Here is a 27417-nt window from a genome sequence, read left to right as displayed (position 1 = left end):
TACTTTTAGTAGCGTGAATTAAGATCTGAGCGATTTCATCAGGCTAATCCATCGGCAATAGCCCAAACATGTTACTCGCTGCTATGGACTTCGCTGGTTTCTTTGAAACGGCACCGTTATTTTTCTGTTTCTTGGTCCGCTTTCTAGTTTTCTCGTTCTCCTTCTGCGGCTTGGGTAACTCGACAAAGTGCGCCAAAATGCCAGAGATTTTGCCCGCCGGAACAGTTCTTAACAGCTTGCTGACGCCTCTCGCGTCCGGCGAGTCTTCCAGCAGTGGCAATCTGTCCAATGCCTGCGCAAGCTTTGCAAAGGATGGGCCGGCCAGTGCTTTCGCGTCCGCCCTGCTTGCGTGTATCAGCTGTGTGAGCATTCGTAGCGAGTAGTATATCGCTTGTAGATGAGCTACGAAATGGACAAAGGTCCATGGAATGGTGTCCGCGTGCTCGCCTGGCCACTTTGCTTGCTGCAGCATGTCCACGACAAAGGAAGCTCTTGCGTCTGCCGCGGATCCGCGAATGTCGAGGATGATGTAGGCCAGATGCCAATGCAGAGCGTCTCGCTTTCCGGGTAGGAGTATAGCTAACCGCTCAAGCGTATCTGCCAGATCTGCGACCTCAGTGTGGATGGCAGATTGGGAGAGCAGAGTCACCTGGCGGCCACTTTGGTCCCGGGTCTGGACTCTCCGGTACTCGTGTACGGAGCCGCTGATGCCGGGCAACATGTTCCGTGCGAGCGAATACGCCAATTGTCTGATGTATCTGCTATTCTCCCACGCCGTACCTTTTTCTGAGCTGTCGATAAGCACGGGAAGAAACATGCGAAACGTGTCTACTGTCTCGTTGCTTGGCGTGCTTTGTGATATTTGTAGAAGCAGCTCCGACCAGCGCGGGTCAAGCCCATCCAGCGCGAGGCGATCTCCCAGGTGGAACGTGGGAATCGCTGCCCGCTCTTCTTCGCTATATTGAATACAAAACTCTTTATAGCCTTGCTCATCCTTGACGGGTTCTGAACAAAGCCGTACCAACATTGCGGCAGTAGCGTGTACCGAGCACGAACGCTCGTAGGCAAAACGGCAAATGTTCGCGCTCCCGGAGAGGCCGAGAGTGTGAAAGATTTCTCGGGGTTGATACACGGCAGCTCGTACAACACCGCCGTCGTCTTCGTATATGTTTCGTAGCAGCGCAACACCCCCCGCGCCGAGATCGTGGACCAGGAGATCGGAATCAGACGTGATCACGACTCCTCCAATTTCCACGGCTGTCCTGGCGCAGTAGCCATCTGCCTCACCGGGCACCACCTGGACGATGGGCTTGTATTGCTTGGACCGCCGTAATGCCTCGATAACTGCAGGGACCAAGAAGCTCGGTGCCTCAAGCGGCTTGGTCTCAGGTCTCCCATCCTTGTAGGGTTTTACTGAGCCAGTCTCAGCAGGTTCCGTAATGTGGCATCTTGGGCAACCGCGGCTGTTATAGCCACAAAAGGAAGCGAGCTGCGACGTGCTTTTTACAGATCTTTGCATCCGAACCGGCAGTTTACTCTTCGGTAGATATCCATCAAAATAAACCATCTTACTACATTGGACAAGTCAGCGCAGGCTCTATAAAATGTGCGGACCATCTTCGCAATGAAGCCAGTGTGACGTCTTACATGACTGCATTCTGGGAAGCCAATTTATCGAGCCAAGCCACAGCGGTTCTGCCCAGTAATTGATAGGAAGGGTGATCAACGCCATTGACGCGACACACATGGAGTACATGATGTGCAAGCCCAGGTCCATCCACCACCACATCTACATCTTTCAGCACCACATGCTGCACGTAGGGGTCGAGCGTCGAGATGAGATGTGGAATGCCCATGATCAGGCTAACAAGGATATGCGCCTACTCTCAGTTTGGGGCGGGCGCTCTCCAGCGGAGAGAATGTCGGTCGCCCAATCGGGGAGGGCTACCCGGTGCACGCAAAGCTGTCTCGCACTTACAGAGGCCACATGACACTGTCGTGTATGCCTTGGGTCTCAACGCAGGCCACCCGACAATTTGTGGTTGAGACTCTCAGTCGCCTTCTCGTGAAACATCTAGACCGTGGTGTCATAATGAATTGGCCCTCAGCCTAGCAGGGTTCGCGAGCCACAGTCCCACCTGTAGCGGGGGCCAATGCGCACTGTGTTTAATACGCTGAAGCGATTTTTGCAGTGAACGATGGCAGAACAGAGCGGCCCCTGACGCAGCCATTGTTAGCGTGCAGATAAAGATTTCGCACAGTGCCCCATCCGTGCTGGTGGGAAAGGTTTACGCCAGGCGGAAAAAAAATTCGCCCCGAATTTTCTTGCCTCTCCCAGCTTTCTTGTGTCGGTCTATGCCAATGGTTTGAGCCTGAAAAAGAGAATGCGCAACACGCTCATCTTTGCGGGCAATTCGTGCCCTGTTCTCACAAAGCAGATATGTGAGAACTTGGGCATGACGCCGGCCGACGCAGAGCTGACTCAATTCTCCAATGTGAGCTCCCCTAGCCTGCTTCTACCGCCCCGACAGCTCGTGCGGCGAGGCTAACCTTTCGGTCCAAAGGGCGAGACAAGCGTACGAATTCTCACGAGCGTCCGGGAAAAGGATGTCTTTGTCGTCCAGTCGGGCAGTCCCAAGATTAACGACTCCATCATGGAGCTGCTGATCATGATCAATGCTTGCAAAGGCGGCTCGGCCAACAAGATCACAGGTATGGTCTGAGTCACAGGCGCTGCAAATAAGTTGTCGTGTTCGTTTTGCTGACGACGATGCTCCTTTTTGCAGCTGTCCTTCCATACTTTCCCTACAGCCGCCAGTCCAAGAAAAAGTCTCACCGAGGCGCTATCACCGCCCGCATGTTGGCCAACCTGCTTAACGTCGCTGGCGTCAAGCACGTTATCACGGTCGACCTGCACGCATCGCAGATGCAGGGCTTCTTTCGATGCCCGGTCGACAACCTGCACGCCGAGCCTATCATCGCTCGCTGGATTCGTCGCAACGTGCCACAATGGAAGGAGGCTGTAGTCGTGTCCAAGAACGCCGGTGGCACGAAACGTGTGACGTCTCTGGCTGATGCGCTCAAGCTCAACTTCGGCATGGTGACGACGGACCGAAAGCGAACCACGAACATGTCTCATAGCATGATTATGAATCACTTTGACAGAGAAAATCGTTCACCAGCCCTGGAGACATCCACCTCGGCCAGCATTCGCCCCAGCCGTGATGCTGAAGAGGTATTCGCCTCCCAGCAAGCCCAAGCCAGGAAAGCGGTCATCTCAGCGGACTCGCAAGGGTCTCCTAAGCGGTCGCCTGCTGCCGCAGAAAAGGTCGAAAGCGGAAACGTGACGCCGACCCGCAATGGCAGCACTACCCCGTCTACAAGCTCTACCGGCGCAGCTGCTCAGGACGAAGAAGGCTACGATGATCATCGGCCACAGGAGGTCACTCGCGGACGACTCATTCAAGGTCACGTTGTTGAGGATGATTTCCCCTCTCCCGAGCAAGAACAGAGCGATGCTGAGGAGGACCCTATGGCCATGTCGCGTGCTTCATCCTTCTTTGTTCCGGAAAAGCAGGCGCTCGGTGGGAGCAGCGATCCCACTGCTAGCTCTGACGAGGAGGACAACGTCTTCCAAGACACCAAGACCGAGCACATGATTACCCTTGTCGGTGACGTGAAGGACAAGACTGTCTTCCTAATAGATGACATGATCGACAAGCCCGGATCGTGGATTGCCGCCGCCGAGACAGTCGTCAAGCGAGGCCGAGCCAAAAAGGTGTACTGCATTGCGACGCACGGCGTTTTTGGTGCGGACACTTTGGAGCGACTACAGGCATGCGAGTGCATCGACTCGATTGTCGTGACCAACAGTTTCCCCATCAGCCAGGACCGCGTCAAGGGCATCACCAAACTGGTCATTCTCGACTTGTCGATTCTACTTTCGGAGGCTATCCGACGCAACCACTACGGAGAGTCAATCTCGCCTCTGTACCAGCACACGGACTAGGCCATTCTGCTAGCCAGCAGAATGCGACGGATGCATTTGCATCTTGATGGCACATGTCGATGTTGACGATGCCATGATTTGACATCTTTATTGATATTTTTTTACGCTAGCGTGGCGTTTTTGGAAGGTAATTTTCAGTAGCTGCCTGTTTCGGTTTGCTTATATTTTTTTGGGCGAGCAGCAGCTAGAATGGCAAACATGGAGTGTTTCCCAGTCCCCATCGCCAATCTCGTGAATCCTTTCTTTTCCACGTGAGGAGGGTTTCTGCAAGCTTTTCAGTCTTCTGCGTAGCCTTTTAGAAAGAAGGTCTGGCAAACGCTCAGAACCCTCCAAACACACACAAACCCCGGTGGTGCTCGCCACTTAGGCAGCAAGGGCCCGATTCACCTCAGAATGGGCTCTTAACGGAACATCGGTAGATTGAACTCTCGTTCTTAGAAGGCCCCTCACTCTAAGTCATTTGTGTGGCTACTGCCTTCGGGCGCGTGGGTGAGGGGCAAGAGAATTTTTCGAACATTTCAAGAAACTCGTGCATGTGTTGTAGCTTTTTTATTCTATGTCTGGTAGAATTTTGTCTATAGACATGTTCAATTCAAATCTATTATATTCAACCTGTTGCTTTTTACATTTCTATTTTGCGTCACCGTGTATCTGCCTGCCTCTTGACTGGCCAGCGTGTCCATGTAAGCTTACGCGGGCTTGCGGTACATGTTGGCAGCACCAGTACCGGCCTACATAATCGTGTTAGATGGTCATTGTCGGCTTACAGAAGAGGGCAGTGGCAATTCTTACCTGGACCGTGGGGAAGATGAGAGAGTCGGCAACTACAACGTTCTGACGGCGGGTGACGTTGAAGACGATGACCTCGGCGATGTCCTGAGGAGTCAGAGGCTCCATGCCACTATGGTTGATTGTCAGCATTGTATAGATCGAGATTGATAGCTACCGAAATTTGGTGCTTGAGACTCTGAACTTACGCATAAGTAGCAGCAGCCTTGGCCTTGTCGCCGCGGAAGCGAACGACCGAGAATTCCTTCATTCCGACAGAGTTAGCCAACAGCTCTTCTTTCTCGCTCTCTCCATTCGTAGTAGCAATAGTGGAGGGGGGGTTGCGTACAGTCTCGACCGCGCCGGGATCAACCTCCATGACGCGAATCTTGGTGCTGATGGTCTCGCGGCGCAGGCTGTCGGTGAAGCTGCGGACGGCGGCCTTGGTCGCGCAGTAAATGGAGCCGCCAGCGTAGGGCTCGCGGCCGGCAATGGAGCCAATGTTGACGATGTCGCCGGCGCCGCCGTCGGGGCGCGCAAAGAAGATGGGCAGAACGGCCTGGGTGACGTTGATGAGACCCGTGACGTTGGTGTCAAACATGATGTTGATGTCGGACTCGGCAATGTTGCCCGCCGTCTCTACGCCGCGGACGCCGCCTCTGAGTGTTGGTGTTTTCCGATTAGCTTTTTGCGCTTTACTTTTCTTCGTCTTTCTTTCAATGACCCAGACAAGATCCAGGAGGATGTATAGCTTACGCATTGTTGATGAGAATATCGATGTTCTTAAACTCCTCCGGCAGCTTGCCCACAAAGGTGCGCACCTCGTCGGGCTTGCTGACGTCGAGCTGCAGCGGCAGTATCTTGACGCCGTCGCCGACCTGCTTGGTAATGGCGGCGGCAATCTCCTTGATGACGTCGAGGCGGCGCGCGGCGAGGATCAGGCGCAGGTCGTGCGGCTGCGCGAGGGCGAACTCGAGGGCGCAGGCCTGGCCGATGCCGGCCGAGGCGCCGGTGATGAGGATGGTTTTGCCGGCGAGGCGCTGGCCGGCGCTGGCGGGGACGACTTGCGAGGTGGCGTTGGTGGCCATGGTGCGAGCGGCAGGCGGTTGTAGCGTCGTGCTATTGAGGTGTCGGGAGGAGGAAGAGGTTCGGGTTCGGAGGCAATGGGCGGCGGCGGCGGGCCGTGGTCGCGGGGTTTGTGGGATTGCGGGGGAGGAGGATGTCGACACTAAGCGATGCGATGACGAGACGACACCGAGACAGGCGATGGGACGGCTAGGAATTCGACAGAAAGAACCGAAACGACGAACTGGGCGGGTTGAGAGGCTCATGGAGGAGGATGATCCGTCGCGGGGTTTCCGGAGGGGATTGGTAAGTGGCCGATGCGATAACAGTTCGCCCGTCTGGCTGGTGGTCGACAGCTGGGCAACGGTTGTGGGGGAGTCACTAGAAGACGATAGTCGATATCAGATCGGCTTTAAGGGCGTCAAATCTAAGCTAATAGTCGCCGGAGATGGCAGAAATTGGCTTGCAGTCGATTCTAGATTACGATTGAATTATTGATAGATTGAATCGACTGGTCTGTAAATGCGGTTGACCACAACGTGCTATGATGTAATGGCCACAGCTGAAGCTCTAGTCTAGGTAGGTACCTAAGGGGTTGAGCGCTCAGCAGCTAGGCGGGCCGCTGCAGAGAAGGCAGCTCTAGGTACCTACCTAGGTAGTTATGCATGGCCCAATACGAACCTTTTATTTCGAACAATTCCGATGTTTTCTATCTTTTGCCATTTGCCTTTCCTTGAATCTTTGCTCTATTGTCATGAGCTAATTACGCATTCGAGATTATACAAAGCGTTGCTGACAAGGCTCAGCAGAGAGGCCGCCGAGGACAATTGTGGCGCCGACCGTTGGCTCAACACCACGTCCCTTCAACCACACCACGAGGCCTCTTCTCTGTCGAAAGAGCTGCTTCGAATCTTCTTTTCCATCACATTCCCCTTCTCTCCATAACTCACAGCTTCCGGGACTCGCCGCTTCCATTATTAGCAACGCTGACACCCCCCTCGGCCTCTGGGGAACCCTGCTCTTCTAAAACGCCTAGCTACTTCTCAGCTGCCTCGTTTGCAGCCTCGTCTGTGGCGGTGCGACTGTCAGGCCTCCTTTCGTTGCCCGTTCTAGCCTTACCAGTACTGCAACTTCCAGTCGCCGCTTATTTATTACCAGCATCTTTCCTGATCTTCCCCTCTTTGAAAATGCCATCCATCCAGATACAGGCATTGCTTGCCGCACACGGCTCAGCATGTCACCTCCCAACTTCTCTTTTTTCCAGTACGAGCCGCTGCCGACTTCCACCAGCATCCGCCTCCTGACGGTTCGCAATCCGTTGGCAAAAGCATCCCCCACAATCTGCGGTGTCACCCTGCTGTCTTGCAAGCTTGTCACTGTCGATCTCAAGGACAAGCCGAATTTCAACTGCCTCTCCTACACATGGGGCAATCCAAACCCCCTGGACCAGAGTGTGGATGGCGGCGTGGACCCATTCGCGCCGCACAACCAGTGGCCCATTACTGTCAACGGTCGCCTGTTCTTCATCACCAAGAACCTCTACGATGGTCTAAGCCAGCTCAGAGTCGATGAGTGGTCTGACGATGCCGAAGTTGATTCTCGGTATGAGCCCTACAACAAGACCAGGCTCATCCAGGCCGCCGAGGACGGTCGATACGACGATGTTGAGGACTCGCTTCGTCACGGTGCCGGTATAAATAACGTCGACTGCTTCGGCGAGACCGCTCTTCACTATGCGGCAGAAAATGGCCATGTGGAGATTGTCGAGCTCTTGCTCGCCCAAGGCGCGGATCGTACCATGATTGACAGCACCGACCGCACCCCGTTAGACTGCTGCGTACAGCGCAAGCGCAGACGCTACCTCGACATTGCCCGCATACTGGAAAACGTATCAGAGACCTCTGTGACAGTTTCTGGTCCCGGCGTGCGACACCACAGATCCAAGCCGATTTGGATCGATGCAATCTGCGTCAATCAGCAAGATGTGACGGAGAGAAACACCCAGGTCTCGATGATGACGCAAATATATGGCCAGGCTCAGTCTGTCATCATTTGGCTGGGCGGCTTTTCTTCAGAGACTGCTGCGAGTGAGTTGCATCACACCTTGCCAACAATCCTATCCTCGTCGGCCGAGTGTTTCAAACGCTCATGGGAAGCTTGGCACCGTCGCCGCAAAAATGGGGAAAGCGACGAAGACGACCAAGAGATTCAAAATGGAACAATTCTCTCTTCAGAAAATCTGGACATCGTGCTAGACTTCGTTCGCAGGTCGTATTTTCATCGAATATGGGTTCTGCAAGAAGTTGCCTTGGCACGAGACGTGCGAATCATGTTTGGAGGCGACGATCTTCCCTGGGCTGCACTGTTCCAGGTATTTCAAGAGGCCATCGATTTCGAATATGTCGGCATGAACTACAACACAAAAGTGATCAAATACCGCTACGGCGACATGGGCACTCTGGCATGGTCGTTGGCTGATGTGAGGCTGCATTCGCGGCGCACCAGACTTGAAGACAGCATTGTAACCGCGCAGCTCCAGTCTCTGCGTGAGAACAATCCGGATTTCGTGTCCTTGGAGCACAATTGGTGGCATTCGAAGCTTCCCCTTTCGACACTTATTGCATTGACTTGGAATTTTGCCGCAACGGATCCTCGCGATAAAATCTTTGCATTGCTGGGCATTGCGCAACCCGTGCCTGGCGACGATCCCATCGTTCCGGACTATCACAAAACCATCACTGAGGTATTTACACTAGTCGGCAAGGCCTATATCCAAGCAAAGGGGGATAATCGATACCAAGACTGGAGGAGCGGGGAGATTGAAGACTTTGAGCCGCTGGAGGCGCTATCCTTTGTCCAAGACATTAGCGAGCGCCACGAAGGTTGGTGTTGGGTGCGGCCGTTTGCCGATACCCATAACCTGCTTCCCCGGCCGGACGACTTGCCTTCCTGGGTGCCGTCTTTCCATTGGCCGTTGGCCACCAGACGCTTGTTCAGCACAAAGTTCTGCGCCGCCGGACTGACCGTGCCGCATATCTACCCGTTTCAGTCTGATATTTTGCAGCTCGACGGCCTAATGGTCGACACTATTACCCATGTGGAGCAGCAGCGTCATGCCGAGTCGCACTGCTACTGCGGTACAGCCAATGTGCTCGGGTGGCTCAAGACCATGGCCACCATCGACCCCATGTACCCGACAGGATGCGATCGCGTCGAGGCACTGTGGCAGGTTCTGAGCGCCAACTGCTACCTGAAGCGCGCATTTCCTCTTACGGCTTATAGCTACGCCGAGGATCCCGTCGGGGAAGACTTTTCCGAGTACGTCAAGGATACCTTGCCCAGCGAGCTGGTGGACCTGGGACTGTGCGACGCGGACGGTGTGCCAAACCCCGAGACGGCAGGCTGGCTTCGCGACGTCTTTGTTCAAGACACGTCTGGCTCATTACCCGACTTCGAGGACATTCTGAAAGCTGTCAAGGAGGCCAAGCAGGAAAAGAACAATGACGGCGAGGAAACGGAAGACAAGGAGCACCAAGGAAGTGTGGTCGCTGAAGAGCACGAAGAGCAAAGCGAGACGAGGGGAGAAGACGAAGATGGTGGTAATCAAGCAGAAGCAGAGGAAGCCCAAAATGGCGATGTGCACAGAGAGCTTCCACACAGGGGCGCCGCTGACGATCAAGCCCAGAATGATGTGTCGGGTGAAGAGATTGTGACTACAAACGGAGTTGAGGAGAAAAATGCACAAATAGAGGAAGGCAAGGAGACCGAAAGGGAATATGAGGACGAGGAAGATGCGCAAACAGTGGAAGGGCAGGAGACGGAAGAGGAAGACGAGGACGAGAAAGAAAGCGATGGCGTCAATTCGTTTGAGTACTTTATGTGGTGCGTTTGGCCCCTGCGCCGCGTCATGTCGACGGCCAACGGTTATCTTGGCCTTGTGCCGCGGGCCGCGCAACCAGGCGACCAGGTCTGGCTGTTTTCTGGCGGACGTACGCCCTACATCATTCGCCCCACAGGCCGGCCAGGCCAATTCACCTTTGTTGGCGAAGCCTACGTACATGGCATCATGGATGGCGAAGCAGCCGAGGGTAAACAAGACGGCTTTAAGCCAGTCCAGCTCGTATGAGCCGCCATCTTTGCAGACAATAAAATATATGTAATTATACTTTCTGCTGATACTGCAACAGCTGAAATCAAGAGAGCAAAGCTCTACAATGCTCGCACAATTACACATTATATCCAGCCCTTGCATACCCAGTCGGTCATTCGTACCTACACCATGCTATCTGTTCATCTCTTTTTTGTTCCGCATCTTCGTGTGATCGCTAGACTTGGGCTATCGCTTTCGCGCAGTTCCGACGCTTTCGCTGCTCTGTGCATGTTCATTAGCACGTCGCATCTCCTCTTCGCGAAACAGCTTCGCACGCTGTTCGTTCATATCCATTCGCGTTCGACGGAAGCCCAAAATGGACACCAGGACTGCAATGCCGGCAATTATGCTGCATATTCGCATTCCATCTCGGAAAGCTTCCGAATAGGCCGAAACGACGGGATTATGCTTATGTGAATCGAAACGTCCGACGCCTTCGCCGGGATGTCCTATATCGTTAGGCGGGACGTGGCCGCCCACCGCCGCTGCCTTTTTGTTCCGAAGAAGAATCGAAGCAGTAGCAATACCAATGCTTCCACCCAAGATTCTCATCTGAGCCAGAATACCGTGTGCTGGAGCTATAGACCAAAAGTTAGAAGGATTTCCAAGTTGGGGGCGGATTCGTCCTACCAGCGTCAGCGATGGATGCTTCGAAGGTGACCAACATTGTGGCTGCAGCAGTGGACAGCCCGAATCCCAGTCCAGGAAAGACTAAAAAGCCTAGCGCTTTGGCATCATCTTCATGTCCATGAACTGTAGACAGAAGTCCGCACCCAAGCAAGGTGAGACAGCAACCAGTGGCAATCGTCTCAAAAAGAAAATTCTTCTTGCTATTCACCGCTCCACTGGTAATGCTCCCAATGGCCGAACCTCCGATCATAGGAAGCAGCTCAAGTCCACTGACCAAAACAGTTTTACCACTTACAACCTGAGCGCGAGTCGGGAATGTGAAGATGATCTGCAGATAGGGATAGCCGATCAGCAAAGTGGTGAGAGCCGCAGAAGTATAATGTCGGTTTCGAAACAATCTGAAAGGGACGGCAGGCACAAGGTGTTTTCCAAATTGGCCATTATCCACCAGAACTGCCCAAGCGAATACAGCAACCCAGCATATCAAGCCAATGGTGATCGGGGCGATAAAACTGGAGCTATTGAAAGCATCATAAAGAGACTCTCCGGCGTTTTGGAAAGCAAACACAACTAGAACCGAGGCGACAACAATGAGGAAGGTGCCAAAGAAATCGAAGTCCTTCCATTTCAGGCGGTTTGCAGGGTTGTGCTGCTCTTTGCTGGGCCAGCTGAGCACGAAAAGGATCATCGACATCGCGCCGATGGGACCGCTATTTAATCAGTTAGTATGGATAATCGACATGTTGGTGGTACTATTAGTACTCACTTGATCCAAAAGATCCAGCGCCACTGTGTATATTGGGTCAAGACGCCGCCCAAAACAGGCCCGAGAACGCCAGAAACAGCTATGACCATGCCGATCATAGGACCAATGAATTTTATGCGACTGGGGGGGCAGGTCTCTGGCAGAATGATCATGGTCAAGGAGTACAGTCCTGGGGAGAGTTAGCAACGCGGATGGCCAGTGCATGGCGTGGGTAACGAACCTGAGCCCCCGATGCCCTGGATTGTTCGGAAGGCAATAAGCTGGCGAAGGTTTTGTGCAAAACCACTAGCCAGAGAAAACGCGAAAAATATCACATATGCTAGAATAAATGCATTGCGTCTGCCAATGACATCTGAAAGATGAGCGAAGGCCACCGCGCATCCGAGGTAGGCTAAGGTATAGGCGAGAGCAACCCAGTTGATGGCGCGATGGTCTCGAAAGTCGCTGCCGATGGTGTAAAGAGCTGTCGCCACTATGGAAGAATCGATAATAGACAGAAACAATCCGAGACAGATGCTGAAGAGGCATGTTAGGAGATGATTTCCAGGCTGCGGGTCCTCTACTTACCCAGTACTCAGAAGCCAGAAGCGCGCAGGAGATGCTCCGGGGGGAGGCTGTGGTTCCTCATCAAAAGGACATATTACAGGCGCCTCTTTGACTGGTGGTGCGTCTTTGTTCGGCGGTGCCTCTTTAGGCTTTGTAAGGAATGGAAAGCCCATTTTGATACGGGCTCTGTAGTTGATGTATGTCAAAAGAAAGACGAGATGGTGGCATTGTTTGCCGGTGTGTGTTCTGGTGTTGTTCCACCTTTGAGAGACGATGCTTGACGGAATACAGAGACTGGTTTCCAAACAATTTCGTATAATAGGAAGGGCAAAAAAGAAAGAGCAAGCAATGTCTAGCGCGCGTCGAGAAGGATTGCACTGGCGAGCAACCGGCAGAGCCGATTCGCCGATTACAGAGCGAAGGCTAGCCTGGGATGAGAGTTAAAGATGAGAAGGAGGGAAAGCACTTTCCAGCTCCGTTTGCCCAAGGCTGGCAGCCAAAATCTGCCAACGCGCGGCAGCTGGCAATGGGGCAAGCGGGCGCCAGAGCGAACGCCCGAAAATCAAAGTTTGCCTCGAATATTTCTTCAGAGTCGCCAAATGCTTGAGCTAGTACTGTGCTCCAAATTACGCTCCGAGTATCGCTGAGGGCCTAGGCGCGGCTTTCCAGGTCGATGACGACGTGGTTAAACGGTTTGGTTTAGCATGACACCGGGGGTGCAAAGGCGTACTGCGTACGCGTGAGACGGACGTGAACAGAGACGGCTGGCTTGGCGGAGCGTCAACGGGAACGGACGGACGCCGGCTGAGGCTTGCCGCCTACCGGAAACAAACCGCGGTGACTTTGTCCCGGAAGAGTCTACGGCATCGCGAGTTTGGGGTCCAGGTTTGAGGCGGGCGCAGGTGGCGGCGGCGCGCGTTGCCTCGGGCCCAGGTGGGCGGCCAGCAGGCAGTCCATGTCACGACGCCATCTTTGCCGTCATACTGGGGTGATGGTTGCATCCTGGGGTATGTGGTCCCATCACAGAATGCTTGTGAAATGGCAACTGTAGCTCCGATTTTGTGCCTCCTGTCCGTCATGGTCATGGCCACCCTTGACTCCTTGAGCGACGTAAGACATGTAAGACATGCACGAACGGCAACGCTTTCTTTCTTTGTTCGACACGTCCGAGGGCTTGCTGGCGGGCGTTACACATATAGTCAGTGTGGGGAAGGAATGCATTCCGCTCTGCAAGCTACCGACGTGGCTGACAGCTGTTGTAATGCATGTGAATTGGGCAGGGCAGGGAACTTATCAGCTATCATAGGTAGGTATTACTCCAACATGGTTAAAGCTCAAAATAGTACTCCGTAAAGAATTGAAAGTTGAAAATAATAGTCCTCTGCTATGCCTTTTTTTTTTTTTTTTTTTTTTACTTCTTTTCCTATTTTTCACATTCTTCCTCCTCGGCCCGCAAACAGTGAATATCTTTTTGGCAAACACCTTGGCTGGGCAGTCTGATATTCGTGGCGTGAATGGGGCCGAAGCGGCTGCACACCAGATGGATTCAGGCTGAGTCTCGACCCCTGCAAAGGAACTTTGTAGCACGGCGCTCGCTTAATGGAGAGACGTGAGTGGCTTGTCATCTGCAAGTCAAATGAACTTTGACATGCAAGACGCACAAGGCCCCCCGGCCCAGCCATGCCCAATGCAGATTTTCCGCGTGACTGTCACGGGTATCGCTAGTCACCACGCTGTGTTACCCGTCAGGAGACGTAGCGAATAACAGCGGACTCGTGAATGGGTAGCTAGGTAGTTGAGGTATCTGAGACGGACCGCGGGAATAGAGACCAAACAAGCCCTGGAGCCCCAAAATACACCCGTAGCAGGAAGCGCAGAGTCCGACGTTCCGCCAATCTCGCCTAGCTGGAGGTCGAAGTGCCGCCCTGCGAGAGGCCGCCCTTGACCAAAGCAATGCTGCTGCATCTACCGGGTATGCAGAGCCTGCAAGATGTGCGGAAGCATGTGGCATGTTATTGAGTACATTCCGTTTTCCTTGCCGTACTTATTGTTTCTTCGCATTTTGCGCCTTGCTTGGCTTGCTCTGGTGCAGGGTAGGTAGGTGCGAGGTCTTGGTCAGTAGCGCACCTGACGCACCTTCGCGGATGAGGACGGTCATATCTCACAATAGAATAAATGCCTCTCAATGTGCAATGAGAACAGCCCGAAATAGCGCTCTTCCTGAAGATACAATTTGAGTGCTAGCACTGATAGAATTATCCAGCCTTGAAGACTTGCTATTGGGAAAAGCCGCGCGCCTAGTATCATGAAGTTCGAGTTTAACAGAGAAACAGGTATATGACTAGGCAACTGAAGAGATAATTGCGCTCGATAGCAGCCAATTTCAGACTCATTCCATTGCCAAAATGGACAGTGCCGGAAGCAAAGCAGTTGAAAAGGCCTGTCTCGCTAGGGCTATGGTTGTGCCGCGATGGTCGCCCGGAAGTAATTGCATGTTCTGGTACAAACAGACTCTGCCGTCAGAAACTTGGCAATTCGTGTTTGTCGACTGCGAAAGACAGATCCGCCGGCCAGCATTTGAGCATCGGAAACTAGCCTCAAGGCTTGGAGATGGGGCAGGAGAAGCGGGCAAATTAGCACTAGCTTGGCTGAACATTGATCCAGAAGGCACTTGGGCACGATTTCAATTCAAGTCCAAGACTTGGCAGTTTTCTGAGGACGCCAGCCTGGAGGAGGAGTGGCACGGCGACTTCGATACAGGGGAAGTTGAGGCCAGCCGAGATACAACGACGCCGACACCAAAGAATGCCAAGGGTAAGACGGATCTCTTGATCGCCAATCTAACGTCGGAGATGTTGGAATATTTTTGGATCAATCATAACGGCAAATCTAACTGGCGCATTCGCGCGATTCCGCCTCGAGATTCCGTTCGGCTCGCATCGCCACTTGGTTACAGGTTCCGCGTCGTGAATAGGAGTGGGAGAACAATTGCGTTGGAAATTAAGATAACCATGGGAGTCGTCAACATTGAGGACACGCCTGACGGTTTGGTCTTGAGGTGGGAGCAGGATGCTCTCGCAGACATCGACTTCGAAAGTTCAAAGACGCAGGCAACGAAACCAGAGTACCAAGCGTTTATCCGAAAGCATAACATATGGCGCTGTGAGATTCCAGTTGACGATGCGTTGTTTCTGAAACCATACAATATGCGATATATAGGATGGTCGAAGCGTGGGCAAAGGTACCGCTTTATATTCAATGAATTCAATGAACGTGGACATGGGCACGTCAGGCTTCTTGAGATTGGCCTTGATGGCGTTGTCAATCTGCTGGTGGAAGAAAAGAGCGCGACTGTCGTCGATTATGATCAAAAGCATGGTACAAAATCTTACCCGAGGACAATGATATTCTCTGGACTAGTGAGCGAGATGGGCGGAACCACTTGCACAGGTTCAGTGCCGACGGCACGCTGAAGAGCCAAATCACCCAGGGCGACTGGCTGGTGCGGTCGGTTGAGTTTGTTGATACGCGGGAGCGCAAGATTTGGTTCAAGGCATTTGGGGTCAAGGGGCAGGATCCGTACCATACCCACCTCGCGTGCGTCAACTTTGGCGGTTCTGCTCTTCGTTTCGTAACGGAGGAGGATGGCTCGCACTTGTTGCGGTTTGGCCCAGATCGCCGGTTCATCATTGATTCACGGTCGCACGTCGACTTGTTGCCCCGTGCCGGCGTGATTGACGCCACTACGGGGAAGCAGGTCGTGTTTCTTCAGAAAGCAGAGCTTGGCCCTCTGGAGAGCACGTATATTTTCCCGGAGCGGTTTGTTGCCAAGGGCCGCGATCACGAGACGGATATCTACGGCATCATGATCAAGCCTCCAAATTTCGACAAAGACATGACGTATCCGGTCATCGATATCATTTACGCCCACCCATCCCAATTCATTGTGCCCAAGAACTTCAAGAACCTTGGAGCGCTCCGTGCAATGCCAGAGGCAGGCTACGTCATTGTCATGGTTGATGGTATGGGCACAAATTGGCGCTTCAAAGTTTTCCACGACGTCGCTTACAAGAACATGAAGGATGCGGGTATTCCCGACCACATTGCATGAATAAAGGCGGCAGCCGAGACGCGTCCGTGGATGAACCTCGAGCGCGTCGGCATACAGGGCAGCTCTTCGGGCGGCCACAGCGCGGCGTCGGCGGTCCTGCACCACGGCGACTTCTACAAGGCCGCCGTCGCGCATGCGGCGTGCCACGATCCCCGGCTGGGTACGGCGCGATGGGAGGAAATGTACATGGGCTGGCCGGTCGACGCGAGCTACGCGGAGAATGCCAACGGCACGCACGCTCGGAAGCTGACGGGGGCGCTGATGCTGTGCACGGGCGAGATGGACGACGTGGTCGACCCGGCCAGCACGATGCAGTTCGCCGACGCGCTGATCAAGGCGGACCGGGACTTTGACTTGGTGATTGTGCCGGGCGATACGCATTATGCGTCGTCGGACTGGCTTGCGAAGAAGGAGGCGCGCTTCTTCAAGAGATATCTGCAGGATGGGGAGCCTTCTCCTAACGCCGCGGTGCCCAACGAGCCAGGGCCACAGGTAAGCGATATCTGCTAGTTGATGGTCGATCTTCAGAGGAAATTCTTCTTTTTTCCCTTTTTTTTTTTGGCCTGTCTTGTGCCGGCGATAGCAGTACTTTGGCGCCACATGTAAATTGTAAATCACAGCACCTGCCACTGTGAAACTTCCCGCCTTCGCCGAGGACTCACTGCGCCGCCTCGCCAGTGTTGGCCAAGCATTTTTTTTCATCGCCAAGCGCAAACCGCAAGTGATTAACGGTGTCAAATCATGCCATTCTCATATTCGCTGTGACTGCCATGTAGACAAAATTGCTGTCGCACAAGTTACCGTAGCGTGCAAACGGGCAGAAACGGAACACTGTGTGAACAAGCCGTGAATCGAACGACCAGCCAAGGCTGGCACTGTACTGCCACATTGGGATGGTGGGGGTGGGTAACTTGCCGCCTACACCACGCCAGCTTGAGCTTCGATCGGAGAAAGCATCTGCCACGATACTAGCAGATCTCCCTTCACCATGTCGCAGGCGCCACCTTTGCAGGGAGGCCCCACGGACAAAGAGAGAAAATACGATCGGCAGCTTCGTCTATGGGCCGCTTCGGGCCAAGCTGCCCTCGAGTCATCCAACATCCTCCTCGTCAACTCCGGCTCTGGCACGGTAGGCGTCGAAACACTGAAGAACCTCGTCTTACCAGGTACACAGACCTTGAATGCCTTGTTGATGCTCGATGAGTGGCAACTAACGTCCTCTTGCCTATAGGAGTCGGCCAGTTCACGATCGCAGACGATGCCGTCGTAGAAGACGCCGATCTTGGCGTGAATTTCTTCCTGGATGAGTCGAGCCGTGGCAAGCCGCGCGCGCATTGTACCACGGCATATCTTCTGGAGCTCAATCCCGAGGTCACCGGTGAATGGTACCCCAAGGCACCAGTAAGCGACTAGACCTGTGACATCCCTTTGTGTAGCTAACGGTCGGGCTAGGGGACCCTGGACCTCGAATCGTTGTTCTCGAATGCGACACCATATACCATTATACTATACGCGCTACCCTTGCCGACCGAGACAATACAAGCCATTGAAGACTATGGTCGTCTACACAGCATTCCTTTGGTGGCCATTCGCTCTGTGGGATTTTACGGCTACTTTCGTGTCACGCTCCCCGGTGTTTTCCCTGTTGTAGAAACGCACCCCGACGAGACGTCAACTGCCGACCTGCGACTACTCACACCGTGGCCAGAGCTATCACAGTTTGCGCAAGACTTGACAAAGGACATCGACAGCTTGGACAACCACCTTCACGGGCACTTGCCTCTCGTGGCCATCCTGTTGCATTACCTCGAGATTTGGAAACAGGGTCACGATGGCGCGCTTCCGACGGCCTACTCTGACAAGACTGCATTTCGAAAACTCGTTTCCGGGGGTATGCGAATGGACAATGCAGAAGGAGGGGAAGAAAATTTTGAAGAGGCGGTCGGTGCTGTTATGAAGCATGTAACCGCACAATCTCTCCCCGGTTCTCTGCGCGAAGTTTTCGAATATGACAACAGCAAAAAGGTACACAATTTGATTTCTCCTACATGACCTCTGTTGACATTTTCCTAGACCCGATCCTCCTTCTGGATAATCGCAGAAGCAATGTCGCAGTTCTATCAGAAACATGGCCAACTTCCTGTGACTGGTGGACTGCCCGATATGAAGGCTCAGTCGAGCGTCTATATCCAGCTCCAAAATATATACAAGAGCAAAGCTCGTCAAGATGCCAGCGAAGTTCTGACTATTGCTCAAGGCCTTGCAAGTGACGTAACAATCGACCCCTTAGAGGTCGACCAGTTTTGCAAAAATGCACGATTCATCAAGCTCATCAATTCCGCCCAAAGTACGCCAAAGATGGAAGACACTGTTGGTATGTACAAAACGATTTGATATGAAGCGCGTTTAGCTAACACGAATCACCCAGCAAATGAGCTCAGCCAAGACGAAATCGCCGCCATTGCCGGCCCTGAAATGCAGTCGTCCTTGATATCCGTCTTCCTTGCCCTGAGCCTCGTGCCAAGCTCATTTGCACCCTCTGCAGAGGAAATGCAAAGGGCCATCTACGCACAGGCTCCAGCCTTGCAAGGTCATGAAAGAACCGCGCAGGTTACTGAAGAAGTGGCACGCGCTGCAGGGGGCGAAATGCATAATGTTTCAGCTGTTCTTGGAGGCATGGTGGCCCAAGAAGTGATCAAGGTAGTAACCAAACAATACATTCCGGTAGATAATACCTGTATTTTTGACGGTATAGAGAGCCGCTGTCAGGTATTGCGTACATAGCCGAGAAAATACATCTAGCCTCAAGCCCAGCAAATGGACAGAAAACATGCAGGTACATGGTTGCAATGACTTGACATGCAGAATTTGGAAGACTGAATAAATTTCACTGTGACATGTTACCGTCAGGGTTTGTGGTCCCCTCGAGGCGGACGTGAAGGTGCGATTGCGGCTGGCTGCTGAGAAGGTCCTCTGCTGAACGATTGGACAAGCAGTGAGCATCAAACAGCCACCCACAACCACTTGCACAACCGTTCACGGATATACACTGTGCAATTAACATCATGGATCTTCCACTAACCTGTAACAATTTGAAATGCAGAGCTGAGCTGAACGATCGTGCGCTAGTCACGACGTGTAGGTATGTACAGCGCATCTTATTTTGCTGCGCCAGATCTTGCTAATCGAGACCAACGCAGCCACATTTTCTGCTTGGACTGCACGAATCGCTTTTGTCTCTCTGGACAGGATCGGCAGCAGAATGGAGTCCCGTGCCCAGCCTGCGACACGCAGCTTAGCAGCCCCGACGACGCCGTCATCTCGAATCTGAAGCCGTCCGAGGCGTACAAGACGAGCATACTCAGCGGCCTCTCGCCCAGCATCATCATGGAGTGCGCGGGGCGCGCTCTCAGCTTTTGGGCGTACCAGACGACGCAGAACATTTACTACCAGCAGTACCTCTACAAGACGCTGACGGAAAAGTACTCGGCGCTCAACGGGCGGCTCGAGCAGACGGTCAGCGAGGCCAACGTCCAGATCGAGACGCTACAGCGCAGGATCAGCACGCTGACGACGGAGAACGACAGCTCGCGGAAGAAGAACGAGGAGCTTTCCAAGGCGTACAAAGAGAAGAACCGGCAGCTGCTGCAAACGCAGGAGCTGCACGACAAGCTGCGACATACGGTGGAGATGGGCCACATTCAGCGCGCTGCCACGGATGCGATTGATTCGCGATTTCAGCAGCAGCAGCAACAACAGCAGTCGTCGAGACAGTTTGCGCCTCAGCAGCCTGCGCCGTATGGCAATGCCAATCCGCGGCCAGAGAGCTCCGCAGGGTTCCGCGGGTATGGTACGGCTGTCGATCCGGAACGGGTATCAGAGGGTGGTATCCGCGGCGGCCTGATGGACACGGGCCCCGGATCCTGGAGACGAGACGGTCCCGTAACCTGTACTTCAAGAACCACGCGGTGTATGTGTTCGATAGCGAGGGCTAACTTTCAGTCCAGGCCACAGTTCAAATGCTCCGCCTAACTACCAACGATTTGGGGCCAGAGGGGTTCTGGCCGGCGAGCACGGACTGGGAATGGGGCATGCACCAAACAGTGCAGAGCGAAGAAGACATGGTGAGCTGGGAGGTGTAGGGAAGCATATTGGAGGTCTCAGTTCAGGAATCAAGGTCAGCCAGCCAATGAGTGCCAATGGACTGCAACACGCGGTGGAAGGTTTCATGGGTGCACGTAACCTTTAGAGTTATACCAGAGTATCGAGGTTTTCTTTTGGGTCACTCTCTATCGACATCGCAGAAGTTATGTCACCCAGGTGCAGAGCACCGCCCACTTGAATGGTGCAGATTGCCATCTGTCGTGTGGCTTACTTTCCAGTCTCAATATTTGACCAGCTGCTATCAGGTTCGAACAAGAGGCGCCGTGGGCAACTTGCAATATTATTACAATCAGTAGATCGAGCTGTTAAGCCAATCTTTGTCCAACTTAAAGATCCAGCCGCGATGATTGATGTAATTGGGCCAGGTATAGGGTAAGCGCAAGCCACCAGAGCATGATTATCGCCAATCAAGTTCGTTTTGTTCGAAAAGAGAAGAAATAACGAAGTCCATGTTCCATTTTGGGATTCTGCAATCATACAAGAAACAGAAAGTATTCAAAACCAGCTCAGACCATTTGGATGGCATTTTTAAAGCGGCCGATATGGGTGGTACTCAATGCGCTTGGCCTACCGACGACATTGCTTGATGCTAGGCCAAAGTCCCGGTGCCTCTACACAATAGGAATGCGCCAATCAAATGATGATTGATTTGACGCAGATTGCATGATGAAGTTTGCAAGACATCGATGCTAGCGTTGATGTGCCCTCTGCCAAGCAAACGGCTCGTACAAGTGCCAGCGTTGCAGCGACTCCTAGTAGTGTAGATGAGACGATAAGACGCGGGCCAATCATGGGACGCGAGGCTCGTATTGCATCAACCATGCGCCTGAACCCCCGCGGCCTGGCATGCCTACGATAACCAAGTCTTTGCTCAAGTGACGGCTGTTGAAACGATGGCTTCTGGAAGGGAGCGGGAAGAAGCGGGCGCAATGACGATGACACTGTTTACCCCAGAATTCCAGCGTGAAACGAGGGGCTGGGGACAACAGTAAACGGAAGCCAATATTGTGGGAGGAATCAGGGAGGAATATCGACAACGGACGGCGGCCGGGCGCATCCAAGACCTGCAACCACAGGAGATGAAGTGGTGGTGTGGAGATACCTATGGAGATAGGAGTATTGGTACGAGGTACCGAAAGCGCTATGCATTTCCGGGCGCGATAGCTAGTCTCCGGTACCGACAGTGGTAGCTCGCAGTGCTGTGGCCGGATTCAGAGTTTTGGTGGTTGCTGCTAGCGGACTCAGCCATCCGCCCATCCCAAGACATGGCAATGCTTGCTACGAGATTTGGGACGCCGGCGCCGCCAATATTAGCACAAGGCGCTAAAACAAGCCATGATTAGCGTCCTGATACTGCTGTCAGCCACTGAATCATACCACGTTGGTCCACTGTGCAGGAGCAGCGCCGTTGTGTGGCTTTTTTTCCCACGTAGATTAGTAGAGGGGCGGAGAGGCATACGTAGTCGCTTTCGGTGGTGGTGCTGGCACTGTGTGGTGTGGTCGCTCCATGCCAGTGGCCTGTAAGAAAAATACATGCGACTTGAAGGTCCCTTAGTACCTACGCAATCAAATTTCCCCAACCCTTCCACTTGCAAACCCCCCCAATCGCTTAATTTGTCCATTATTCTTCTTGTTTGTTCGCCAGGCTGCGACTCACATTTACGCCCCTCGCGGTAACACTCGTTCTACCTTTTGGAGAAAACTCCTCCCCTGCACTCGCTGCGATTGCGCGCCTGTGGAACATTGCTGTGTCTTTGCGCTGGTCGTGCCACGCCATCAACCATCGACTTTCGCGACCCCCCTGACAGACGCCTCGACACATTGACGCCCCTGCACGCCGAAAAGGCCCTGCTATCAAATTCAATTATCCCAGCGAAACGGAGCCTGTCATTTTTTCGACCAGTATCTACCCCTCCTGCGCCCTTTTCAGGAGCCAACGACGACTCGACTTTGGCACTGCGCCAATGCCACTATAGCTCACGACCTGCACCATGGGTAAACACAAAAATTGTAGGTTCAATTCGCGCACTCAGTGTTGTTTGATTGACTTCTCGCCTCGAGCACGGAGCTGACTTCTGCTTTGCAACCATAGCCCAATATGGCGTGGTCCTAGACGCTGGCTCCTCGGGAACGCGCGTCTACGTCTATAAATGGAGGAACCCCTCAGCACCTCCGAAACACAAATACGACGACGACGACGATGAAGCCCGCTCGCTGCCCAAGATCGAATTAAAGAAGAACCACAAGATCCATCCCGGTATCTCGACGTTTGCCGACGCCGTCGACTCGGTTGGCCATGAACACTTGCAGGAACTTGTCGACGTGGCCATTAAAAAAGTGCCCTCCCATAAAATACCCGAGACGCCCATCTTCCTCATGGCTACAGCCGGTGTGCGATTTCTACCAGAACCTAAACAAAAAGCCCTTCTTGGAGCCGTCTGCTCGTACTTCAAGAACAATACGAAATTCCAGCTGCCCGATTGCGACGCACACGTCCAAGTGATACCCGGCGAGACCGAGGGCCTCTACGGCTGGATTGCCGCCAATTATCTTCTTGGTGGCTTCGAGCGACCCAACGAGCACCTGCACACCAAGGGACATCATACATATGGCTTCCTCGACATGGGAGGCGCCTCCGCGCAAATCGCCTTTGCGCCCAACGCGACCGAGGCAAAGAAACATTCCAATGACCTCAAATTGGTTCGCATGCGCAAGCTCGATGGCTCCTCCATCGAATACAAAGTGTTTACGTCCACTTGGCTTGGCTACGGTGCCAACAAAGCCCGAGATCGCTTCATTGAAAAGCTGGCCGACCAATACGACACCACAGTCCACGAGATTCCCGACCCGTGCCTACCCACGGGCCTGCGAACGACACTCAAGGGTGCGATTGTTGACTCTGCAGCGAGCAGTGATCAGCAGGTGCTGCTAGGTACCGGCAAATTTGACGAATGTGTGCGCAAAACGTATCCTTTGCTGGGAAAGGAAAAGCCCTGCGAAGACTCACCTTGCCTGCTCAATGGACAGCACGCCCCTGCTATTGATTTCGACATCAACCACTTCGTGGGTGTCTCAGAGTACTGGCACACGACCCATGGTGTTTTCGGAAAGGAGGACACGGCATACGACCTGGCCACTTACCAGAAAAAGGTGCTTGAATACTGCGGAAGAGACTGGTCGTCGATCAAAGACGATCTATTCTCCCGCAAAAAGACCGCCGAGGAGAAGATGGCCGACGCCCAGCAGGCCTGTTTCAAAGCGTCTTGGTTAATCAACATGCTCCACGATGGTATTGGAATTCCCAGAATCGGCATCGAGGGCTCTGGTAACGGCACGCGCCCCGGCGCCGACGAAAAGGGCTTCCGCGATCCGTTCCAGCCGGTTGACACCATTCACGATATGGAAGTGAGCTGGACACTTGGAAAGATGGTGCTGTACGCCACTGGACAAATACCCGCCAAAGACTCGAAGCTCCCTGTGGGCTTTGGCAGCAACCTGGACTCTGGTGTTCCCTCTGACTTTGAGCATGCTGGATCGGTGCCTATTCCTCTTGGACCCAAGCTGGGAGGTAGCCATGACGATGACGATGATGACGATGACGTGCACCGTTCTTCGGGCTCGTTCTTACCGTTTTTGACGTTTCTATTACTTGTCATGTTTCTGGCGTACTGGCTTCGAAAACCCGAGAGGCGGCACAACCTCTTTTCCTTTGGCCGTCGCTCGCGCAAAAACGGAAAGGGTTCGCGAGGCTTCATCAACAAGCTACTGCGACGTCCCACGGTCGCATATGAGCGAGTTCTGGAAGAAGGCGAGACACCCGAATTCGAGCTCGGCGATGTGGACTCGGACGAAAATGACCACTCTGACAGTACAGAGGGCTCCAAGGGCGGGCGAAGCTCCGGGCTCGCGACGCCCAAGCTGAACCTGGACCGATTTGACGACTTTCGCATGCCGTCTGCCATGGACCGTACGGGAATGGTGGTGCGCACAGAGAGCCGCGAGCGTCTTGCGCCGCTGCAAATGCTGAATGCCGGACGGCGCAGTCGCAACGTTAGCCCCACGCGAATGAAGAGCCCTCTGGCCGTTTGATTTCAATGAAGCATTTGACGAAGGCTGGTTTTTTACATACAGAGCGTTGGCGTTTTCTTCTTCTTTTTTCCCTTTTCAATCTTCTAGAGCAAGATACTATTCGCGCTCATTTCTATATTCTTAATTGAGCTCTGCATTCCGGAGAGGGAAATTCCACCCGCCGGGTCAACTCATCTGTTACTGTTCTTCGCGCAAGGACTAATGTGGACTATAATTAACAGGGTTTGGATTATTAAATTTAAATGACTGGGTGCGCGAGTGAGAGCGCATGGGAACTTCAATGTCCCCTGTACATAGGCTGCCGTATTATACAATGAAAACAAAGGCGGCAGCAGACCGCCGGCAATAGAGCGGCCATGCTGAAGATGCAGTGAATGTTCAAAAACGCCTTGCAAGACATGATGGGCGTGACAAAGAGAGAGGGTGATGTAAGAGGCACTGCGTGCTGCCGCAAGCGCTAATCGGATTGCTTTTCCAGGAAACTGGGATCGTTGCGGATGCGATTCTCAAACTTGCGCCACCAGTCCTCGAAGGCCTTGAGCGGCACCACCTCGACGCCGCCTGGCCCAGCGGTGCCGCTGAAACCCGTAAGGAAGTTGAAGGCGTTCTGTATGATGCGCTGCGCCAGCACCACCGTCGACGGCTGCTGCTGCTGCTGCTGCTGCTGCTGCGTCGCCGGCGACGAACTGCTCTTTTTGGCGCTCAACTCCTGCAGCTTCTGCGCCACCTCGGCCTCGGCCTCGATCGAGACGCCAATGACGAGGCTGTGGTTGTTGGCGTCGGACCCGCTGCCGCCGGCGGTCGTGTTGCCGACTTTGAACATGGCGCTCTCCTTGCCGGGGCCGATGGCGCCGAGGAACTTGAACGGCGGCGCGGCGCCCGACTGCTCGGCGGCGGCGACCTGCGCGGCGGTGGCGAGGTAGATGCTGGCGGCGGTGTTGGGCGGCAGGGCGACGCCGGGGAGGAGGAAGAGGACGAGGTGGGAAAAGGCCTGCTGCGAGGGGAGGGCGTAGAGGAGCGAGGTGGGCGAGGGGGACGAGGTCGGGTCGGTGATGAGCGGCAGGCCGGCGGGGATGAGGCCGAAGAGAGGGCCGGACATGGCTGCGGGAAAGGGGACGGAGAGAGATGGAGAGAGTGTCGAAGAGGGAGGAGCGGATTGGGCGCGGAATCGAAGATGTCGTGGAGGAGGATGCTGGCGTGAGTTGATTCGTAGCTAGGTAGAGGTATGACGATGGAGGGGTTGGTTTTTTTTTTGTACTGGCGGGGCAGTTTGACGGCCCCGCGCCGGAAGCACCATCTAGCAGCATCTAGATCCGACCGGGGTAGCTGGCTGAAAGCCACCATCTGACGAACGCAAGTAAAAAAAAACTAGAAAAAACAAAACTAATGAGCTTGCTCTAGGCGGTATTGGCAATCTGTGTAAGTCAAGTATGATAGAAAGAAAGAAGGAACGTTGAGATGGGAACGCGAGTTGTTCTAAACGTCCGTAGATGGCCTTGCTGTCAGTCACATGTCTGCCGCTTATTGTCGAGTAGTAGAACTGTGAAAACGCGCAAGTCGAGAAGCAGGCGTGTTTGGGCGCATTACTCAGGCGAAAGAAAAAGAATACGGCATCATTTGCTTAGCTGGGGTGAGGAAATAGTCTACGGATAGAAAGAAAAGGGAGCCTTGGTGGCCACGAGCGTCTGCCTATGCACTGCAGTGGACGTCTTGCGCACTCTTCCTTCTCTTCATCGGCCTCGGATAGACAGAAACCAGGGTCAATCTGTTCTCACATCGCAAGCCATCCCGATGAATTGGCCACTCGGGCAAAACTTGACCACCTGCGACTACTACCTCCCAGGCAGAGCGGCGGTCGACAGCCAGGGTCTGTTTGCGGACAGCTCCAGACATCATATCCAGTCGATCCGCGCGCTCTTCGACACTGTCCCCAGACAAGGTGAACCATATCGGACACAGCACTAATTTCGTCTGCAATATTTCCCCCTTTGCGATGGATTACCACTCAAGTCAGTCCCCTCACCTACAGCCGGTGAGCAATTCGCCGCTGCCGAAATAAATCACTGTGCAGACAATAAATGCGCTCACCGGCTGGGATGCGCCCTCTTGCAATGTGTACACATTGGTCGTGATAATACTGCTTTGTGTTGGCGTATCTGAGGCGTCCCTGCCTGGGCTTTCGACATTGAGCCAACGGAGCCATCGGTGTGATTTCTCTCAGACTCAATACTTCCAGTATTCCGATTTATGAATAAGATAACCCAGCTGACCCCTACACAGCCAGCTATCCCGTTTTGGTATTCTTGCTTCGCATATTCAACACTATCCATATCCCAAGGAAACCCATTTTTAAACATCAACTCGTCGCGTGGCAGTTCCGTCGATGGTGACCACAAGCATACGCTCGCTCGCATGCAAAGTCACAACTTTGTAGATACCGCAAGAAATGTGCTTTACGACTTGCAGAATTGCCTTTCGGATTGATTCATCAGTCTTTGCTCGCACGAAACGGAAGTCCAAGGCTAGATTTATGTTTGTGAAGATTGCATCCACGTTACAAACCGCTTGGTAAGTACCGCCAGGAAGGCGCTTGAAGCCAGGCGAAGCGTCTTCTGCAGTATTCTCGGCGGCAGGATTCGACACGGTGTCAAGGTGTCGTGGTGTCCAGGGCGGTATTGAGGATGAAAGCCATTTAATAGACCAGTGAGAAGGAAAGAAATGAAAGGCGCTGTGGCGCCCGCGTTTTAAAGCGTCTGCCCAGTCTGCAGCCTGATTGTCTGTTGTTGTGCTGCGATGCGAAATTTTGGTTGGTTCGCTCAGGCAAGCACTTACAGGAACTTTTGCAGTTTGGCTACTTTGATGGCAGCCAGCTTTGTCGCCGTCTTACTTGCAAAACGAATTGTATTCGAAAGCGGCCGAGTAAAATACTATTACCAACCATCGCGAGGCTATTCATTCCTTTGTAGCCTTTACAGTGCAATTGCCATAATCGAACTTCTTGTGGTCGCGAATCAAATCGGCATGCTGAATGATGTAAGCCACCAACTCCTCGCTTTGCTTCTCGCCTGGGCCCTCAGTTTGGGCCTCCTTCTCATGGCTGGAGAATGTACTCCTTCCCG

The 27417-nt window shown here is 53.5% G+C and overlaps 9 protein-coding genes across 9 annotated transcripts; 5 read left to right on the top strand and 4 right to left on the bottom strand.

The window, feature by feature from the left end:
* Positions 1-43: 43 nt before the first annotated feature.
* Positions 44-1856, bottom strand: LMH87_000667 (uncharacterized protein; the record flags this gene model as incomplete). Its single annotated transcript, XM_056198616.1, has 4 exons — positions 44-1005; positions 1057-1413; positions 1537-1571; positions 1648-1856. 4 exons carry the CDS (start codon positions 1854-1856, stop codon positions 44-46), a joined length of 1563 nt encoding a protein of 520 aa, XP_056055549.1.
* Positions 1857-2384: 528 nt separating this feature from the next.
* On the top strand, positions 2385-4009 carry LMH87_000666 (uncharacterized protein; the record flags this gene model as incomplete). The annotated part of the gene is made up of 3 exons (XM_056198614.1): positions 2385-2495; positions 2565-2712; positions 2787-4009. The coding sequence occupies 3 exons, from the start codon at positions 2385-2387 to the stop codon at positions 4007-4009; spliced, it is 1482 nt and encodes a 493-aa protein (XP_056055548.1).
* Positions 4010-4698: 689 nt separating this feature from the next.
* On the bottom strand, positions 4699-5865 carry LMH87_000665 (uncharacterized protein; the record flags this gene model as incomplete). The annotated part of the gene is made up of 5 exons (XM_056198613.1): positions 4699-4740; positions 4802-4910; positions 4987-5042; positions 5127-5436; positions 5534-5865. The coding sequence occupies 5 exons, from the start codon at positions 5863-5865 to the stop codon at positions 4699-4701; spliced, it is 849 nt and encodes a 282-aa protein (XP_056055547.1).
* Positions 5866-7076: 1211 nt separating this feature from the next.
* On the top strand, positions 7077-9968 carry LMH87_000664 (uncharacterized protein; the record flags this gene model as incomplete). Its single annotated transcript, XM_056198612.1, has 1 exon — positions 7077-9968. The coding sequence occupies one exon, from the start codon at positions 7077-7079 to the stop codon at positions 9966-9968; it is 2892 nt and encodes a 963-aa protein (XP_056055546.1).
* Positions 9969-10178: 210 nt separating this feature from the next.
* LMH87_000663 (uncharacterized protein) lies at positions 10179-12107 on the bottom strand (the record flags this gene model as incomplete). Its single annotated transcript, XM_056198611.1, has 5 exons — positions 10179-10570; positions 10623-11332; positions 11389-11557; positions 11609-11904; positions 11956-12107. The coding sequence occupies 5 exons, from the start codon at positions 12105-12107 to the stop codon at positions 10179-10181; spliced, it is 1719 nt and encodes a 572-aa protein (XP_056055545.1).
* Positions 12108-14339: 2232 nt separating this feature from the next.
* Positions 14340-16398, top strand: LMH87_000662 (uncharacterized protein; the record flags this gene model as incomplete). Its single annotated transcript, XM_056198610.1, has 3 exons — positions 14340-15096; positions 15309-15956; positions 16016-16398. The coding sequence occupies 3 exons, from the start codon at positions 14340-14342 to the stop codon at positions 16396-16398; spliced, it is 1788 nt and encodes a 595-aa protein (XP_056055544.1).
* Positions 16399-17033: 635 nt separating this feature from the next.
* On the top strand, positions 17034-20294 carry LMH87_000661 (uncharacterized protein; the record flags this gene model as incomplete). Its single annotated transcript, XM_056198609.1, has 8 exons — positions 17034-17211; positions 17277-17446; positions 17498-18070; positions 18119-18419; positions 18474-18794; positions 19175-19187; positions 19246-19994; positions 20053-20294. The coding sequence occupies 8 exons, from the start codon at positions 17034-17036 to the stop codon at positions 20292-20294; spliced, it is 2547 nt and encodes an 848-aa protein (XP_056055543.1).
* A 1906-nt stretch (positions 20295-22200) lies between these two features.
* Positions 22201-24298, top strand: LMH87_000660 (uncharacterized protein; the record flags this gene model as incomplete). Its single annotated transcript, XM_056198608.1, has 2 exons — positions 22201-22219; positions 22302-24298. 2 exons carry the CDS (start codon positions 22201-22203, stop codon positions 24296-24298), a joined length of 2016 nt encoding a protein of 671 aa, XP_056055542.1.
* A 457-nt stretch (positions 24299-24755) lies between these two features.
* LMH87_000659 (uncharacterized protein) lies at positions 24756-25397 on the bottom strand (the record flags this gene model as incomplete). Its single annotated transcript, XM_056198607.1, has 1 exon — positions 24756-25397. One exon carries the CDS (start codon positions 25395-25397, stop codon positions 24756-24758), a length of 642 nt encoding a protein of 213 aa, XP_056055541.1.
* Positions 25398-27417: the final 2020 nt, after the last annotated feature.

The sequence above is a fragment of the Akanthomyces muscarius genome, chromosome 6 (assembly GCF_028009165.1).
Source record: "Akanthomyces muscarius strain Ve6 chromosome 6, whole genome shotgun sequence".
NCBI lineage: Eukaryota > Fungi > Ascomycota > Sordariomycetes > Hypocreales > Cordycipitaceae > Akanthomyces > Akanthomyces muscarius.
The sequence above is the reverse complement of the archived record's forward strand: the minus strand, read 5'-3'. Positions and strand labels throughout refer to the sequence as shown.